Source organism: Anopheles gambiae, chromosome X (genome assembly GCF_943734735.2).
Source record: "Anopheles gambiae chromosome X, idAnoGambNW_F1_1, whole genome shotgun sequence".
Classification (NCBI taxonomy): domain Eukaryota; kingdom Metazoa; phylum Arthropoda; class Insecta; order Diptera; family Culicidae; genus Anopheles; species Anopheles gambiae.
This window is the reverse complement of record NC_064600.1, coordinates 19066803-19086365: the sequence shown is the minus strand read 5'-3', so window position 1 is coordinate 19086365 and position 19563 is coordinate 19066803. Positions and strand designations below refer to the sequence as shown.

Genomic DNA, 19563 nt, shown 5'->3' with positions numbered 1-19563 from the left:
TGGCAAGCACCTGCCTGTGTCGGTTTGTAGGTATGTGTGTGTGTGTGTGTGTGTGTGTGTATGTGTGAGTGTGAGAGAGAGACAGAGAGGATATGCGGATTCAGTGAATTGTGCGTGTGCGTTTATGTATGTGTGTTTGTGTGAAAGAGAGCTAGCGTGAGAGGCCGGTATGATCGCGTAGGTCGTTACGCCAAAAAGAAGAATAAAAAGTTAGTTCATTTGCACGTTAAAGCAATGTTGTTGGAATAGTTGAGATTTTTTTAATTGTTGATGTATTGTTCGAAAAAGCCTAGTAGTTGTGTTAGTAGTGAAACAATCATTAATGCGAAAGCATTTAAGCAATCGCACTGTTGAAACTCATGAAACCAATATTTCGTACTGATAGTTATTTACTGTTTCGAATTGTGAACTTTTACTCTAGTAGAAAGATTAGATTACTCATCCATTAACGGGTCTGTTAAGTATAACCTTTTAATTTCTTACAAAAAAAAAAGAAACACACACACACCTGTATATTTGGCAAATGCATTCATCAACACAATTTATCTACTGTTGTTGTCGCTTAAATGAAATAGTAATTTTAGTAAGTAGGGCATATGTTACAGTATGTCACACGTTCATTACTATGATATCATTTCAAAAAATGAAACAATAAATAAACTAACAGCAATTTTTCTCATTCATATTCCTTTCACTGGTATCGTATTCCAAATACTGAACTCTGCCATAAATACAGAATAAGAACTTCCAATATATTCAGCAATCAAATGGTGTTTAAATATCGATCCTCTCTGTGATGTGTGTATCTTTGTATCGTGTGTGCGAATCGTGTATCTCCAGGAGTTGAAATGGTTAGTGTTACAGAATAATAATATAAGAAAGAAAGAAAATCATAACGACCAGAAGAATCCACTACATAATAACGTAAGAGATACAAACAGCTTAAACGTGACTTGTTGCATGATAACCGCGAACGAGTGATGTTGAGGACGGGGAACAGGTAAGGTTTGTATGTGTAGGTAGATGGTGAGGTTCGGAAGCGATTGGAACGAGGATTGATCAGTGACATACGATTTTTCTTCTTCTTCTTCTTCTTCTTCTTTTTCTTATTTGTCACGAAAGGGCATGGAGGTGAAATGAGCAGTGTCGCAATGAGATGAACCGAAAAGAAGCAGTATGTATAATAAGCCACACCCTAGAGGGTCATCGTACATCAACGTGTGCACTAAGAGGGACTGTGGTGGTGGGAGATGCAAGGTGTTACGGTTACATCCGTGCCTGGAAAGGGACAGATATACAGCCGAGGTGCTGGACTGTACGATGCACTTGGTAGCCTCCTCCCCGACCGTATTGGTGGGCAAATGTGCTGTCGCTTGAAAAGTATGTGCTGACTTTCGACTGTCCAGGATAGAGTGACATGCAGGGAACGAAACAGCTATGGTACTACCGATGACCCTCTTCAAGTAGCGCGCCAATTCGGGGGAATAAGGGGGAAGGTGGAAATAAGTGCAACAAACAGAAACGGAAAGGGCACCAACTGAACACTGATCTAGATATCGCTAGGTGGGTTTTTTTGCTCTATGCAAGCAGTTTGCCGATGGCTGGCGAAACGTCCGCACCGCAAAACAAATGCGAAAGTCGCCGGAATTGTCGACATCCATTGCATCGGCAGTGATACTGATACACGGTTTGCCAAAAAGCAGTGCCATTGGGATTTGAATAGCTGCCACAGCTGCTGTTTGGCCGCGGGCCGCAAATGGTTTGGCTAGAGCCCCTTTTTGGCCAACAGTGCGTTTCAGCATCGAACGGTCTCACGGTAAACGGAGCTTAACTTCGCTATGGGACGTCCGCTACTCAGAAGCGTCACCTTCTTCAAACTGCATACCACAACGAAAAGCAAGCTGTACTCTAGCGCGGGTGTTACAAAACGATAAACCGGACACCAGAGGGCGCACCAACAGCGTTGCGCACGCCATGGCACGGCACAACAGAAAACATAAAACAACACAAACCCTAAGAAAAAGCCAAGCGGTTGTGAGAGTTCTGGTTCAGAATGACCTACCTTTCGCTATCGTTGGTGTCGCGCTGGTCGAGTCCGGATCGTTCGTGCGGGTGTGCGTGCGGATGCACCGGGTCGGCACTCTCGTAGATGCCCTCCTCATCCTGGTGCAGGTGTGTGTGGGACGAATGGTGCGACGAATGGCCGGCATGGGAGGAGTGCCCATGCGCGTGCCCGTGGTGCGTATGGTGGGCAAACGAGTGAGGCGAGTGAGGCGAATGGGACTGGTGGCCCTGGTGCCGTATGCTGGCCGGATGCCGGTAGCGCCCTGTCCCGGAAACGGTGCCGCTGCCTCCGCCTGCACCGACCATGACGCCACCGCCACCACCGCCACCGGGGCCACCGGCGCCTCCATACGAGAAGCGGCCCTCGTCGTCGGAGCGTGGGGGCCGGCAGCGGCTGCTGTACGGTGGCAGTATAGTGGCGGTTTTTTGTACCTGAGCTAGTTGTTGATTCGAGCTGGACGGGAATAGGTTGGCAAAAAGGTTAGAGTTAGTACAGCTATCCAAAGTTCTACACGACGGTAATGCAAATAAATAAATCTTGTTCAGATACTCAAAAAGAATGTCCGTGTCATGCTGCCAACTGAAAGATAACTAAAATCTCATTGCAGAGTTGAACTGAATAGAAGTGAGCTCTGTAATTATCTCCTTACTCTGGAGGTATTGTAGACAAAAAAGGCTCAGAGCTTCAGAGACCCACTAAAGACTAATGTTCCTGAACAAAGACTGCAGAATATTTGATATCTCACTAAAAACTATCTCTACATAAGAACTGGGTCAGAAAATAACTATCCGAAGATTGGGAGCTTAACATATATTTGTAAAACCGTTACAGGAACCCCCAACCGACCCATGGACGGTACTTACCCATGGGATGATTCGCTACAGGCGGCTGAACTATCTACCCTATAGTGCCGGTCGGCCTCAGTCTCAGACATGCGTATATCTTCCGAGCCGCTCGGGCTCATGTGCCGCGACGAATGGTGCTCCAGTTGGCGGATCAAGTCCTCCAGGTTGCGGATGCGCAGCGGCCCAACAGAGGGCGTATCGTCCTCGTCCCCCAGCAGACCCTGCTGGACCTGATGCTGCTGCTGCTGTTGCTGCTGCTGCTGCTGCTGGCGGTGATGATGGAGCAGCGTTGCCGTCTGGCCGGCGTCGCTCAATACGTGCGGCTGCGGTTCGCACACGTTCTCCCGGCTGCCGGTGCGCGAGCTGACGCTCCGCTTGTACTCGCGATCCTGCGGATGGACGCTGGCGGCACTGATCTGCGACCCGGTTACGCACTCGGCCAGCGTTTTCCGCAGCAGCTCCTCGCTGATGCTACCGGATGGAGTGTTCGCGCTGCTCCGCTGGGCCTGCGCGGCCGAACGGAGCGCCTCGAGGATGTCCTCGTGGTAGCCGTTCAGGCTCTTCATCGTCCGTTCCACGTCTGAGACGGTGCCGAGCACGCCACCAACGCCCGGCCCGAGACCCCCGCTGCCAATGATGCCCCCACCGCCGCCAACACCGCCGCCGAGGACGCCCCCGATGACGCCTGGTCCGCCCAAACCACCGACACCGCCGCCCACGCCACCGCCGACGCCCACGCCGCCGCCGCCTCCGACGACCACCTGGCCACCTGATGAAGGAATAGTGGATTCTTGCTGAGCAATCAATTCGAGATTATCGGACTGCGCGTCATCGTTCGCCGCGTGCCACTTGTCTTTGGTCCCGTCGCCCAGCACCAGTCCGAGACCGTGCTTCTTCAGGATACCCTTCTCCGGCATCTGCTTGTTCAGCAGACTGTTCGGTGGCAGATCGATGAACGATACCGTCTCCTCCTCGCCTACCACGATCAATGTGCCATGTTTGGATGCGCGGGAATGGAGAAGGAGACGAGGAGAGCACCGCAGCCATGTTTTTTTGGTTTGTTTGCAGCCGATCAGGGGTTGGTATTTGTGTGTGTTTGTGTATGAGAGGGTGTATATTTTATGTTTGTAGATGTATGTGTGGGTTGGTGTTAAAGTGTGAATTAATCGAATGTACAAGCAATCCGGTACCGGCAACAGGGAGGACACCGAGAACGTGTTCAATTCGTGTTTCAAACACAACACAGTGAGCGAAACAATTTTCATGCCGAGTTGGCACAAACACGCAGTTGCATTTACGACCAGTTCCGAATGAATGTCCCAAAAGGGTTTCATGTTCCGTTCGTTCCGTTGGACATCGTTAGTAATTGTAACGAAGCGAAACGCGGATGTGTATTTAGATTCATCGTGTTTTTGTTGTTAATATTGTTGTTGGTGTAGTTATTGTTGTTGTTGTTTGAGTAATTGTTGTCAATGTTGTGGGAATGTGGTGAAGGTAGAAGGAGACAGTGGCGCATTATCGTGGGGGAGCGCGGCCGGGATGAGCGGTGTAGTTGTTCGATAATATTTTTCAAATTATGTTTATTTTTTGCATTTGGTTTTGTTTTGTTTTTTGTTCATTTGTTTGGCGATAGAGCACGGTACACGAATATAGAAATGGTAGATGAAGAAGAGGAAGGAGGTGTGTGTGGGGGGGAGGGGCAGCCGACGACCAAGCGAAAGTGAGCCGGACGCACCCCCAGACCGCGCGTTTGTTTCGGTTTTTAATAGTCGGCAAGCGAGAAAGAAAGAAAGAAAGACACCAGGGCATGGCGAAAGACGAGTTTCAGAACACGATTTTGGCTGATGAGCATTAGAAAACAAGTAAGCTGAGTGATGAGTGATGAGTCTAAATGAAGCCGCTGGCCGAGTAATAATGAGTTCGGGTGAGCTCGAGGTGAGGTGAGAGTGATGCGAGTGTAGTTTTGGTGCCGTGTTTGCTTCTTCACCACGCTTCTACGGTGGTTTAAAGCGGCTTAACGTAATTAAGGGTTTTTAGTGTGCTAAAAGCTACTAAGCAAAACCAGTTTCCATTTCGTCCATGCTATGAAGGATGTGCCGGACAAACATACAGGGTAACTGTTTGCCGCATAGTTTTTTTTTATGGAACATGTTGATACAACAAAATTGCAATTTGCTAAACACGCTGCACCTTTTTATGGCTCGCGTGAAAACGTGTGTTAACTTGTGTAGCCTTTAGGCCGGCTGGAATAATAATAATTGTTTTCTTGGCAATTGGATCTGCAGGCAAGGTGCAGATTGATGATTTTTTAATGAATATTTATGATTTATACTTATATCTCAGAGGCACGCACCGACTTTGTCTGAACATTGCTTAGTAGTATTAGTATACAGAAAAACATATTGAATTTTGTGACAAAGGTTGCTTAGTCCTATAGTAATCTATAGAGCCTTGGTTTAAATACAATTCATATCATTCTAGCAGAATATGTGTTTAAGGAAAAAACAAAACAAATAGGAATTGATTGAAAATTAAATCCTTTCATATGTACGGTTGTTCGGTTACGTCTCAGACAGCTTTTGCGAGATGAATGTACCCGCGTTCTGGCTCGGATTTGCTGTGCAGTGGTTAGTTTTCTTTCTTTTCGTTCTTACGCTACGCTCTAGCAGTTGTCTTGCACGATAGTATGATATTGGGGAGATATTGGGTTGCTAGCACACATTGAAAACTTACCGGAATGGGTCGGGTCGTCCTCGCTGACTGATCCGGTCATTCGGCGGATGGCTTTGTGGTCTCTGTAATTCCAGTGTCGCCGGGTTGCGCGGTGTATGCGAACAGTTGTTGTCCATTGAACGGACCCGGGGAGTATAGTACGTGTCAGCAGCATACAAGTTGTTCAAAATAAAGAAAAGAGAGGAAAAGAAAAGCAAAAGAAAAGAACAACGTAGAACATAGAACGATAAACAAACAAACAAAACAAACAAAAACATACAAATCGTAAAAAAATGACGAAACCGAATAAGAAAAACCAGGTAATAGAGCGTGAAAATTTCGCCGAAAGAAACGATAAATAAATAAAAGGACAAAAGTTATTAAGAACATATAACACAAACAATTCAGGAGAGAAAAGGGAAGAGACAGAGCCAAAGAGGAAGAGAAAGAGAAAAAAGAAAAGGAAGAGCAATGGGAAGAGCAAAACGAATCCTGCATTAGTTCTATCCTATGAAGTGTTATCCTTTTATGACAATACATTCTACATAATGGGGAAAGTAGGGAAGAAAAGTAAGGCACTTTTAAAAATGGTGCGTTTAAAAGTATTTGAATGCTTCGGATGGATAAACATATTTTAATATATATATATATATATATATTTATATATATTTATATTTATATATATATATATTTATATATATATATATATATATATATATATATATATATAAATATATATATATATATATATATATATATATTAATATATATATATGAATACATGTGTATATACATATATATATATATATATATATATATATATATATATATATATATATATATATATATATATATATATATATATATATATATATATATATATATATATATATATATCTATATATATATATATATATATATATATATATATATATATATATATATATATATATATATATATATATATATATATATATATATATATATATATATATATATATATATATATATATGAACATAAATATAAAAATATGTATTAATACGGAGTTGTGTTGCATATAAATAAATATTATTATGTGCTAGAGAAAGACAGAGAGATAGAAAGAGAAATAGTAAAAGAGAGAAATAGATATATAGAAAGATAAACAAAAATGAAATGGATAGAGTATAACTTAAATAGAGTCTAGGAAACTTTTTCCTGATGATCTAAAAATCAAACTGCTCGAACCGTTGTCAAATGGATCAAACGTCTTACTGAAGTAAAAACTGGTTGCACAAAACAACAAAAATGGTTCTAAAAGTGGAAACATATACAATCGAAAGGAAAAACCAAATATTTATCAAACAGGAAACCGATATCTCGGTACTAAGTAAAAGCAGGACAGTATGGTAAATTTGAACTCGCAGTCTCTAGCATTAAAAAGAGAGATAAAAACCACGTGTACCAAAACTCATTACTCACATTCCAGCAAAAATAAAAATAAAATAAAATTCGTATACATAAAGTAAAAGTTCAAACAAGCTTAGCGCACACACAAATTTGAGGATGCAGGGTTGCGTGCGCTTTTAAATCGTATTCAGGTGGAGGGGCAGATTGATAAACAGCATATTAGCCTACAGTTTTTATTTTATGGTATTCGAGAGTGGAAATCTAGAAGCTGCTAGGTAAGGCAATGGCATGCTTCTTTACTCGCAAATTCATTCTAACCGTACAAAGCAGAATAGCATCCTTTTCTACCTTTTCGGTGATTGTAATTGTAAATGCGTTTTCATTCCTTCATTCGTTGTAATTGACATGCATCAAGCTATTCTGTCCTATTAAAATATTATCGATTCTTTAATTTAATTTAATTTAATTTAATAATTGAAACAAAATGTTAAAAAAAATATATTGCCAAAACCGTTCTCCGATGCTTTTTGCTACTGCTCTGAGTCTTTGGGTCTAACTCGCCTAAAAGTATGTAATAGTATACCTACACCCTAGCAAGTGAGTGCTTAGAAAACTTTAGGTATTTCATATTTTTGGGTGCATCGTTGTAAAGGTCACAAACTCTAGCTACAAACTACCCAACTTATAACGCGGTCAAGAACCAATTTGTAACGCGAATCCCAATTGTATTAAACCTAAATTGATGTTTTTACAGCGACAATAATAAAGAAAATAAATATGAAAACTAACTAGAATGTGTCTGCATTAAAGAAGAACAATTTGGCTAAAAGATATTAACAAAATAAACGACAAAGCATTCAATAACGGCTTGAGAAAGATTGTGAAAATGGCATAAAATCGCGCCAGAAACACGCACTAATCTAACAAAAAAATGCGCCACAAACAAGCGAATTTTTAACATGGTTCTAAGAACACGCAAGGTAAGCATTGCTGACTATCCGGAACCCATAATTGGTAAAAACATAACAGCCAACTAAAACACGATAACTAGAAAAAGATGCAGACTAGACAAAACGAAACAACGTGCGCAACGCTCGGGAACGGTTCAATAATCGAGTTGCGGTTGCAAAAATGTGTATAAGTAACAAAGAGATAGGGAGAGAGACAGAGAGAAGAGAATGAGAGAAAAAGAGAGAGAGAATGAGAGAGGAAGAAAGAGAGATAGAGGTAGAGAAGAAATAAATTCAGCCAAACTAGTGGTTAAATAGGGCGCAATACAAAGGAAAAGCTAAACGTAATATGCACAACACACATGATTGGGTATGAAAACGGGGTAACGCTTGTGTTGTTGTTATTGTATAATTTTTTAGGTGATATTTTATAATTTGTTTAAAGTAGCATAATACAGCATCAATCAAGGATCACCGTTAAGTTGGGAGAAGGTGGGATTGTTTTGTGGGTGTGTTGTTTTTTCGCTAAGCAGCTCGTAAAATCCAAAATCAATACAAAACAAAACATCACTCTAAAGAATTGTCTACGAATGGTATCGGTAAGAAAAATGGCAATTTTAAGGGAGCCCAATTTGCAGACTCCCGAAACGAGTCACGAACGACGTTTTTTCTTCTGTTGGTCTTTGTTTCATTTTCAACGCGTGTGTGGGAATTATTTCTGAATTGATTTCAATTTACATTCCAGTGTCGACTGTAGGCTCATACTTCTAGTGTATCTAGATGAATGTATTAAAGACGGATGATAATCATGAAAGAGATATGACGTTTTGGTTCGTGTGTGTTGGTCAGGAAGGTTTGAATATGGACGCAGAATATGACATGTAGAAGATGTAGTTCACGTATCGGTCAATGCTTCGTGTGCCAACCGTAACTCGTTGTCGTGTAGCATAGACGCCTTCCCACAGTAAATGTGTGTATCCTAATCACGAATTTCGAACGGCAAGTCGAATGGTGTCTCGAACAACAAAGTTCAATATGTTTACATATGCTGTGTGCTTGACAGCTGGAAAGCTTCAAAAAGTCGTTCAAAAAACGTTAATCGATTTGAATGGCTGGCGTGATATCAACTTTTGGCCGTTTGTTTGGACTGCCGATCGAGACCTATGATAAGGTTGAATAGTTACACAAACTGTTATACTAGGGCAAACTACACGTAATGTGACAAGTGCATTGTTCATTGTGGAATCTCAATAAAAAAACATTTGATTGGTAAAACAAATAAATATTTCTGGCCAACGGAACAGCAACGTAGTCTTATGCCAGCATTCCTTTTAGTTCAACCTGATTGATCAACTTGCTGAGCTAGTGGTGCTTTCATTGCTTACAGCAGTGCAGCAATAAAAGCAAACCCGACTTAATTTATCGTGTGGTCGTTTTTTTTGTTTTTCTTCTACAACCTTGCCAGCCCCTCCGGGCGGATGATTAGGGCGTGAAAGGCACTGTGAACCTAGAAGGCAACCGTTTCCTGTCATGTGCAAGGCGTACGGTCGGCGTGCAATTCGACTACAACCCCCATTGGCAACACGGTAAGTGGTAGAAACTCAAAACTAAGCACCCAAGAATGCCAGGTATAATCAAAAGGTAAACTATGCCACAGTCATCGCAAGCAGGGTTTGCAAAATGCAGGATGATAAAGAAATCCGCTGCACCGGCGATCGGTACGCTGAGCGAATCCTTCATCTCTGCATGTGCGCTCACAAACACACACACAAATAAATGTACACACATACGTGCACACGGCGAAGGAGGGTGAGGAGATAAGAGCGTAAGTTTCTTTGTCTCCGGTACAAGTGATTTTGCGTGTGTACTGCCGGCAGAGCCGGCACCGCATCTACTCCCGCTCCATATTGTCAAGTGACTTTCAGAAGACTCAATGCAAAGCGCACTCGGTGGCATGTCCGGGAGGGGGGGGGGGGGGGGGGGGGTAAAATGTATGTATATGTTTAGTTTTTTCCTTAAATGGGACCCTCCCCCCCATCTTCTCCGTATCCCTCATCCTTCTTCTAACTACCCTGTACTCCTTTATTGTGAATGCAAAACAAAGGGCGTAAGAGTAGTTCTTCTATTTCTTCTTCTGCTGCTGTTGCTGTTGTGTAGCTATGTCCTTGGATGATTGAATAGCAGGAAAGTGGTTAGCTGCAAGTACGACTTTTTTTTTAGAGCAAACACCTGAGGAGGAAGGAAAGGACCCAATTGCACACGGCTACATACGTCCGTACAAGAGATCCGTACAGACACCGCATATGCACGTGAGCGCAAGTGAGCTCTTGTGCTAGCGCGTGAAGGAGCGGCAAGTAAATACGGGCTGCACGGTGTACGGCATTCTTTCGAACGGGACACGGGCGAAGAAATGTCGGAAATCATAGTTTCCATCAGTTTACTCTTTCCCACCCATATCCTTGCATTAGAATGAATCCCCGGTTGGTTGTTTTTGGATGAAGAGATTCGACCCGAAACGATCAGCGTTTTTTTTCGATTACCCTTTTTGCTGTGCGACACACTCTCGTGCCCCCTCATCATATCATATACGCTAATACACATTCACTCTCACTCACACACACACACGCACGCACGCACGCACATAACCAAAATAACCCATAACACGGAAGAACACGCGGCGCCCGCTCCCTCGCACTTACCTGAACTGGGTTGTTTGATTGCCGAACATCATCTTGTTCGAGCCCTCCAGTGAAACGTCGTCCTGCGAGTGATGGTTTGCCGCCGTGGCGCCCCCAACGTACTTCGCCATCGGTTTCTTCACGTACGGTGGGTCATACTTAAGGCGCGTCGTTTTCTTTCTGCGCTCGCGACAGTGTGTATCCAAGGAATAGGGATGCAGTATTGGTGGTTTGGGGTTGGAAAGTTATTTGGTTTCAATCGGGGGTGGATTTGGATGGATGCATATTTTTCATTATTATTTTGAGGTTGCAAGTCCAATATGCAAGGCATTTTAAATAGCACAAAAACGGTGTTTTTTGGGGATATTAGATATAGTGGTGACATGGAAGGAGCAATATGACATAAGGAGGAAAGGAATTGAACGATAGCGCGCGACGATCGTACAGCAACGGTAAAGATGGCAGTCGTCACAGGGCGATGTTATTATTTTTTATCGTTCGATGAGTTTTTTGATGATTGTAGTCGGAATAATGGATGGGCGTCGATGGTGAACCGACCGAAATGAAGCGATGTGTTTCGTGTGAGTTTACAATCAGATTAAGTAACGTTCAGATGATGACCGATCCAGCAGGAATCGATGGAGATTGGGGCATGAGTTTCAAATTAAAATGTGTTTAGTAGTAATGTTATGATACAAAACCAAGTAGTGAGAATGGTGTGTGATTGTAACATTTTGTAAACGTGTGTGTGTGTGTGTGTGTGTGTGTGTGAGAGTGTAAATGAAACAATAATATGTGTAGATGTATTCGAAGAATATCCGTTTCCATTCCCAACGATTCCAACACACATATATTGGTGGTGGGGAAGATGGAACAATACACCCACCCGGGTCGTGACCCACGGATTACGACAATCACGGAGGTGTGCGAAACCGAGCAAGGTAAATTGAAAAGTGAGTGTGTGAGAGAGAAAGAGAGAGAGAGGGTTGGTGAGAAAAGAGAAGAAGCACAAAATCACAGATCAGTTTGGCACTTGTCACTGTTGACAGTAAACGGTTGGCGAGTGTTTTGGTTAATTCTAATGAAGTTATGAATAGGATATAGATAGATAAACATTGTTTTTTTTTTAAAGGTCAAATCTTTCTGAGGATGTGAAAAGGGGAATAAACAGGTACGATACGAAGAGTAAAAGGGAAATGGTTTGGCGTTTTGCGATAATAGATAAACAGAGTATAGGTACGATTAAGGGTAATAAAAGCACGTTAGTTGAACTGACGTAGGCGACAGGAGACAGATAAGTATGCAAAGGACACATAGAAAATGGACAAACATTGTCTAGATACTTGGATGAATACAGAAAGAAAATATGAGAAAAGAAGAACGAAAAAAATACAGAACGAAACCAGAATGCAACGTAATGCAAATAGCAACAATGGAAAAAGTTAAATTGTGTGCACGTTGAAGTGTCCACAAAACGGAAACATAAACTGAGTTACAAAGGATGAGGTCTAGACGAAGATTTTCGAGGAGTTTAAAGTTGGGAGCAAATGAACCATGATCAGGTTGCTAGAAATGTTAATGTTCTTAGTTTAAAACATTCAGATAACTATTTTACCGGTTTGATGGAGAGAAAAAGATTATGTTAAATATTAAGTGTGCTCGTTTTTTTTCTTGTTTTTATTAATTAACGTTATTGGAATAAGATGAAAAGGATGAAAGTAAAAGCAACTGCAAAATTCCGAAACAAGTGAATGTTGATGAACCACTCGGCATGAGTGATGTAACAGATCTGTGAACACAAAACACACAAATGACAATGGGTGGGAGTAGTGCCGGTGTTGTAAGGTGAGAAGTAGCGGAAGGATTTGAGAGCGAACGATTTTCATGAAGCCTCCAATTTTCTGGATTTTATTTTGTAGTAAAGATTGAGGTTGAATCGATAAATATAGTTTCAATTGCGTCATTCGTAGTTCACTTAAAATGCCATTTAAATTTATGCATCATTTAATAGATAGACGTGATGAGACGAAATGAAAAGAAATTGAAAATATTAAAATAAGCAGAAAACTGCACAACCAAGCCTAAATGGAGCTATCGTGTAGCATGCGCCAACTATTTTAAATCACTCACTCAAACACACATAAACACACACATACACACAAAAGCGCCCACCAACATACACACACACACACACACACACACACACACACACACACACACACACACATACACTCGCATACACACTCGTACACACGCTCGTAGGCACGCTCGCTCGTACGCAGACACGCGTACTTACAAACATACACACCTACAAATCCAAATCAATCCAGAGTGCATCGTTTTTAAAACTAGCGTTCACATGCATTTCTTTATCATTGAAGGGGAAAATATTACTAAACTAAACAAGCCAGAAAGTGGTTAATTCGTGCTTCTACTGTTTGCTAGGCTAAGGTAGTAGTTTAAATAGTAACACTTCGCTACAAATAGATATTAACAATTGCTCTAAGAAAAAAGATAATAAAATCGAGTACAAAAGCAAACACGTTCACGTTATTACATTAAGAGCGAGACATACGAAGAAGGGAGCAAAAAAAAAAACGGCGAGCAAGGAGGAAGGAGATGCAGCTAAAGGTTTGTTGCGTATTATAGAGGTAATCACGATCGTGTAAACGTCAGTAAAACGAAACAGAACACAAACAGGTGTCTAGTGAAACCAAATGCATGCGCGCATGCGCGCTTGGTTGCTGCGGAGGTGTGGTCGTTGGATCTTCGCTTCGGTACGGACAAGTCCGATTGGTTGAAATATTGGTACGATTGGTCCAAAGGAACACGTATATCTACACAATCAGAACCAAGCGATCGAATTGTATTCACAGTCGAACATGTCCATGAGTATGAGGATGAGTCGTTGCGATAAAAATAGTATAAATTTGCGGTTAGTACGTGTCAGAGAGTTAGGTCCGTTTAGAAGTGTGAGTCAACAAATAGCGTGCGGCACAGGGTTAAAAAGTTGTTGGATTCACTGCTCTAGTATAAGATTGCGGACGAATATTTTGATCCTCTACTGTCAGAAGGACGATGTTTGATTTATTAAAGCGTTTAGTTGAAATGAAGTGGAAACAAATAATTTGCAAATTAATAAGTAAAATAAATAGATTGGTCCTAACTATGACCCTTTGTAGGGTAATTGTTCTGGCGCTCACTCTACCATTCGATGGCTCAATTCCCACATAATGGCAGGTTAATTAAATCAAAACGATAATTGTAAGGCGTTCATTGATTTACGCTTTGAAAATAATAATTAGTAGTTTGGGAGCATCGTAAGCGAAGTAATGGGTTTGGACTTAATAGCTGACATTAACTTCGCCAAGGAAATCAATGCGTAGATTATGCGTAGGAAGTCAATCAAAACTAAATTCGTAAATTCGAATTTAACTTGTCCCAAGAAGATTTCACAGAAAGACTTAGACAACATCAGTCCCTAGGATCTTAATAATGTGTTTGCGATTTTGTAATTTATATTTCTGTTATATGTTAACGTCTCGTTCGTTCGCTGCAATTAAATATCTTTTGCGTTCTGTCTCACTTTGAATGACTTAGTATGTTAGTTTGAGTATTAACTCAGTTTTTATGTACATCATAAATTTAATGAATTTAATAAAGAAATTAAATTATTCGTTAAAACGAGGTGCACACTTGTTTTCATGTAGTTTTTCGATTACAATATTATTACAGATACCAATGAATACAATTGGAAAAATGAAAGTCAACAAAGTTAGCCTGATCGTAATATTGAATCATTGGTTTTGTATAGGAATAATATAAAGTGATTGGTGCAAGTATCTTTTTAAATGTCCTAAGCTGTGTTTGTAATAGAACAGAAGAAAATAGCACGGATTACATAATCACAGGGTTTACTAGTGCAGTACACAATTGTCTATATAACTATAACATTCGTCTGTGACACGAAAGTCTAAACGAAAGTTAGATGGTGTAAGCTACACTGTTTGATAGAAAAGTACAATCGTCGATTTTGATTGCATAAATGTCCGATTGGGCGCCATTTTATATGGTTTTCTATGGTTGATGCTATATTGTTAGAATTAATTTTATTATTTACTGCCAAATAAACAATATCATTTGAATTTTGTGTTAACAATAAGACAATGTTTATGTTTTGTTTTTGTAAAATTTGACAAATCAAAAACAAATCGTGCCAAATCTGACGTGTGTCCAATCGAAACCGACGATTGTGTTATTCAATTGGACAGTGTAGCTTACATCATTCGACGTGTAGACAAGTGTTAGATTGTGTTGTCTATTGAAAGGAATGTCGAATGTTATAAAATATCGTCAGTTATTTTTTAGACAGGTAAACTCTGCAAGTATTGCCGATTTAACTGTCCAAATTAAAGTGTTAACAGTTTCATCCAAAAATCTAGTGTTTCCGTTCAAAAGAGAAGGTCAAGGTTGCAGATGCAAAACAGGGTTTTGTTGTTTTTGGGAGAAGAAATCGACGGTGTCTGAGAGAGTACATATAAGCAGTAAAAGCAAAGCAATGGTAGATAAAAGTGTTTGAGATATATAACGATTTTATTTTGTTATTCGGTGTTGTTGCTTCAATAGTTAAGAAAGAAACGAACGAAAATTCACTAACAGAGCCGGTTGACTCGTAGGCATGCAAACTAGGGATACTTTTTGTAACTTTAATAGTTTCCGCACGGCTCGGTTGATTATGAAGTAGCAGCTGTTAGCTTAGAGAGATAACTTCTCTTGGCCACAGTACAGTCGGTAGAATAGTGTTTATTTTTTATTATTATTAGTTTTGGTACAGAAGCTAATGAAAAGAATAGGTATCAAAAGTGGTATAATGCTTTTTTTTGTATGAGTGATTGAGAAGAGAAAGAGAGAGAAAGAGTGAGAGAGATAGTGTTTTTTATTGTTCTGTATTGGGAAGTTTAGTTGTGCGTTCGTGATTGGTTATGTTTTTTTGTCAGCAGCAATTATTGGTAGACAGAGAATGGGAGAAAGAGTGTGAAGAATAGAAGTAGTAGTGGAAGTAGTAGTAATTTTAGTACTATCATTAGTGTTAGTAGTAATATTAGAAGTGGTAATTGAAATTACATGTTATATTTATTGAAAACAGAAACATTTTGTTAGATTTAGAGACAGTAGGCGAAGTGTCATATTGATAGTTGTAGAAGTAAGATTTCGCAACAGTAGAGAGACTTTAGTTATATCAGTATTGAGGTCTAGTGTTATATATATATATAGAGAGAGAGAGAGAGAGGGGAGACGAGTTTTTGTTGTATAGGGGTAGTAGTAGCAGCAGTAGTTTGATACTAGTAGTATAGCAAATATTTGTTTCGTGAAAGAAATGAAAACGAATGAACAAAAACGGAAAAAGTCACTAACCTTAGGCACAAGGAGAAGTTATTATGTACTACAACTGACCTGTAGCACAAAGCCATCAGAGCAAACGTTATAAAAACACCCCCAACAACCGACATTAAAACACCGACTAGAAACACTGTGTTTGAGCCGTGGTAGTTGGCTGTTTGTTGCAGTTTTAGTTAGTTTCGTTCAGTTTTTGGTTTGTTTTTTTCCGACAGAGCAGAAGACACCGAAGTTCCGGAGTTTTGTGATCGAGTCAGATTTCGTTGGTGGCGTTCAGTCGGCCACACCGACGGGCAGAGTAAAGGTCGATGCCGTCGTCACCACCCGCGCGAGGATGCCATGCGTTGAACAGATTCCGTTGCATATGTGTGGTGCGTGTTTTTGTTGTTGTTTTATTTTGATTGTTAAGTAGTACCGAGGTTCGATAAGTCGGGTTGTGATTGTATTGCGTTATTGAAAAAGGTGTGTATGATTGCAAAGATTGTTACCGATCGCGATGTATAACAGTTATCACGTTAGTTAGATCGTTACACACACACACGCACACGTGAGTAGATACAAGCGATGCATTGATGCATGCAGACGCACAAATGTATCAAAACCCCACCGCACATAGCATAGTGGGATGAGCATATTATACAGATATCGTACATTCCGTATGTACATCACAAACACCGTTGAGACCCACGCACAGGCACATTAAAGTAAATTTTTTATTCGTTTTTCGGTGCAGTTTTCACAAGTGTTTGTAATAGCATTCGTGATAGATAACAGAACATGTTGCGCGTCGCATCAGTGGCGCGTAAATGATAATCGTACAGCGGTAGTATACAGGTTTGTTAGGCAACCGGGCGTGATCCGCCGAGTTGTTCGGGTAGTTTTTTTGTCGTGGTTGAGACGTTTTGTGCGATAAATGCGTGGATCACCCAGAAGAGCGAAGATATTTTATATTTTTGTGTGTGTTTGTTTTATTTGGTCGGTTCAAAACATATCACGTTTGGTTAGTACCACCACCGTTAACATGCGTGTGTGCGTGTGTACACACAATCATACACAGTTATGGTTTAGATTTTAGTTTGTGTGTGTCGGTTGTTTTGGTTTGTTTTCATTTCGAGACAAAGAAAGAAAAGAAAGAGAAGAGAAATGTTTTAGTAATGCTCATATCTAGTTTACTAATTTGCAGGTGGAAGAGTGTTTTTGGGGAGGTTTTTTTTTCTAAATTAAAGTTGTTCAACAACTAAAGAATGATAAGCAAATAACGCTACGCAAACACCGCATGTTTTGAGCATTCGTTTTGGCATGGAAATTGCGTACGACTGGTGTTAGTTTTCGGGTTTTCTGTAGTTGTGTTGCCAATTTACTGAGAGCAGAGTAGGTTTTTCAAATGTAAGTGGCATCCCTAACCGTGAAAGATGAATAATATAGGGCGCCGTAGCTAGTCCTTTCGGCTAAGTCGACTAATATTGTTCTTTAGCGTAGAGAGCATATAAGAGGCTATAGTGAAAAGTGAGAAGTGTATTTGCTAGCATGGTGTTGTACGGTGAGTTTACTTTTTGTATGAATGAGTGTCTGAAACTATCGTATTGTAAATTATCAATGCTGATGTAGGGTTTGAAACACCACCACTAATGGAAGCGTGGAAGAAGACACCTTTCGTAGCCTTTCATTGCAGAAATCGCGGAAGGTGTAGGTAGAGCATCTGTGTTAGAATAGCTGCTAGGCAAAGGGCGGAACATACATGACGACAGAACAAGAGCACAGCTACGAGAAATGTACTATCTGGACAGTTAAGACACTATCACAACGCCGGCGATGGTTGGTCTAGTGACGAGAGCATTGTGTTGTTTACCGTTCTGTTTATGACAATGGTAATCTTCAGTATAAGGGGGTGTGTTGCTCTATCCCCCTCCCCCCCACGACATCACCAAAAAGGAAAACAAACTAAAATAAAGAACTGGCTAGTAGTTGCCTTGTTTGCATTACCTGTTTGCATATTAATGTTTCTTTAATGAATAATAAAAAATATTTAAAAAAAAAGCAAATTACCGGAACATAAACAGACAAAGCAGATATATATGAAATTAAGGCTCCGAGTCTTTCAGGTATGTGCTGGTGTGCAGGCAAACTGTGTGTGGCAAATATTTTATCAAAGTATTGAAGGCATGTTTAAGGTGAAATTCATAATCAAAACTATCTTCTTGAAGGAAAACAACAACAAAAATACAAACGGCTCGACTAATATCTCGATAATAAGTTCCTGGAGGATATTGCTGTTGCATATTGCCCCTCATCGGTACGTTAAAGTCTTACACGCTTTTGGTGCCTGAAGTGCACACACGCCTTACCGATTCGTCGAAAGTCACAGGAATCATTCACTGTGTGTCCAGTGCGTCTAGCTTTTAGCAGTTTTCTATTGAAGGCCATTGATGTATACAGGAACCTGTCCAAATTCGTACAAGGAACGCCTCTAACATACACGCTCATACACACGCAAGGGGTGAGATTACCAGACTTGCGGCAATATCAATCGAATCGTGTTTTTCGTGTATCTTGAAAAACAACGTTCGATACTATATTAGGTGGGCTTTTTGTGTTCGAATACGACAGTGATCGGCCGCCCTCTTTTACTCTTTTGCTCACTCAACTCACTCTCCTATCAAAAGAAATAACGCTTCAAACAAAAGGGTGACCTTTCCTCCCGTCACTGACACGGGCGAAAAATCAGGACAAAAATATGCAACATCAAATAGCCAGTCCAGGCGTCCGCAGTCGAGCGTGCGTACGGGTTGTCCAGGCGTATATCGGACCTACCGTACCTAGTGGGCATGACATTTTGCCGTTTGTTTTGTTTTAGAAGAGTACGAGTACATACATGATTGAAAGCGATGACTGAAAGCTTGCTTGCTTCACATCGAACAGCATTCACAATCTACTGCTTTTGTTTGAGGCGTACGAAAACGGGAGCTTTTCGGGCAAAAAATTACTGCCACCGAAGGTCAGCAATCCAAAAACAGGAGGCATAAGAAGAGCGCAAGCAAGCAATGACCAGAAAGAATACAAAAAAGTCAACAGGGAGCGCACGTGCGACATCTAGTGGCGTTCGGATTGGACAAACGCACAATGTTTTTGATGTGTTCGAACAACGTAAACGAAGTAATTTTACCATGAGCGGATAAGAAATGCAACGACGTTACGTTTTTTTGTAGCGAAACGGGTGAAAGGGATGATGGAAGTAGAGAGGTTGACTAATGTACTGCGGTTAACATGTTTGTTATAAAACGTTCAGTTTAATTAGAGTATAATTAACATACACAGTATGTTGGCGATGGACAAAAAGTCATCCAGCGAAGGTCAGTTCCAGGCACAAGAAATAAAATTTCGAAATTCTGCCAAAAGACAGATTAAATATAATGTCACAAAATGTTAATTTGAAAACAAACAAAACATTGAGAGAGAAAAAATGGTTTTGCTGGACCTGGCAAGATGAAAGCACTCAAACATCACCATTATCGTGTTATGTTAATAA

At 40.7% G+C, this 19563-nt stretch overlaps 1 protein-coding gene across 25 annotated transcripts in view; it reads right to left on the bottom strand.

Annotated features, from left to right (window-relative positions):
* LOC1270470 (uncharacterized) overlaps positions 1-19563 on the bottom strand; it is a 107811-nt gene that overhangs the window by 11942 nt on the left and 76306 nt on the right. For 15 of the 25 annotated variants that reach the window (XM_061659695.1, XM_061659711.1, XM_061659699.1 and 12 more), the window contains 5 exons: positions 16056-16194; positions 10662-10820; positions 5644-5705; positions 2929-3886; positions 2063-2518 (listed from right to left, as the gene is read on the bottom strand). In XM_061659695.1, coding sequence (XP_061515679.1) covers positions 2063-2518; positions 2929-3886; positions 5644-5705; positions 10662-10820; positions 16056-16194 — 1774 coding nt within the window. The remainder of the gene's footprint in view (positions 1-2062; positions 2519-2928; positions 3887-5643; positions 5706-10661; positions 10821-16055; positions 16195-19563) is intronic. The other 10 variants (XM_061659728.1, XM_061659737.1, XM_061659813.1 and 7 more) reach the window with 9 other exon arrangements.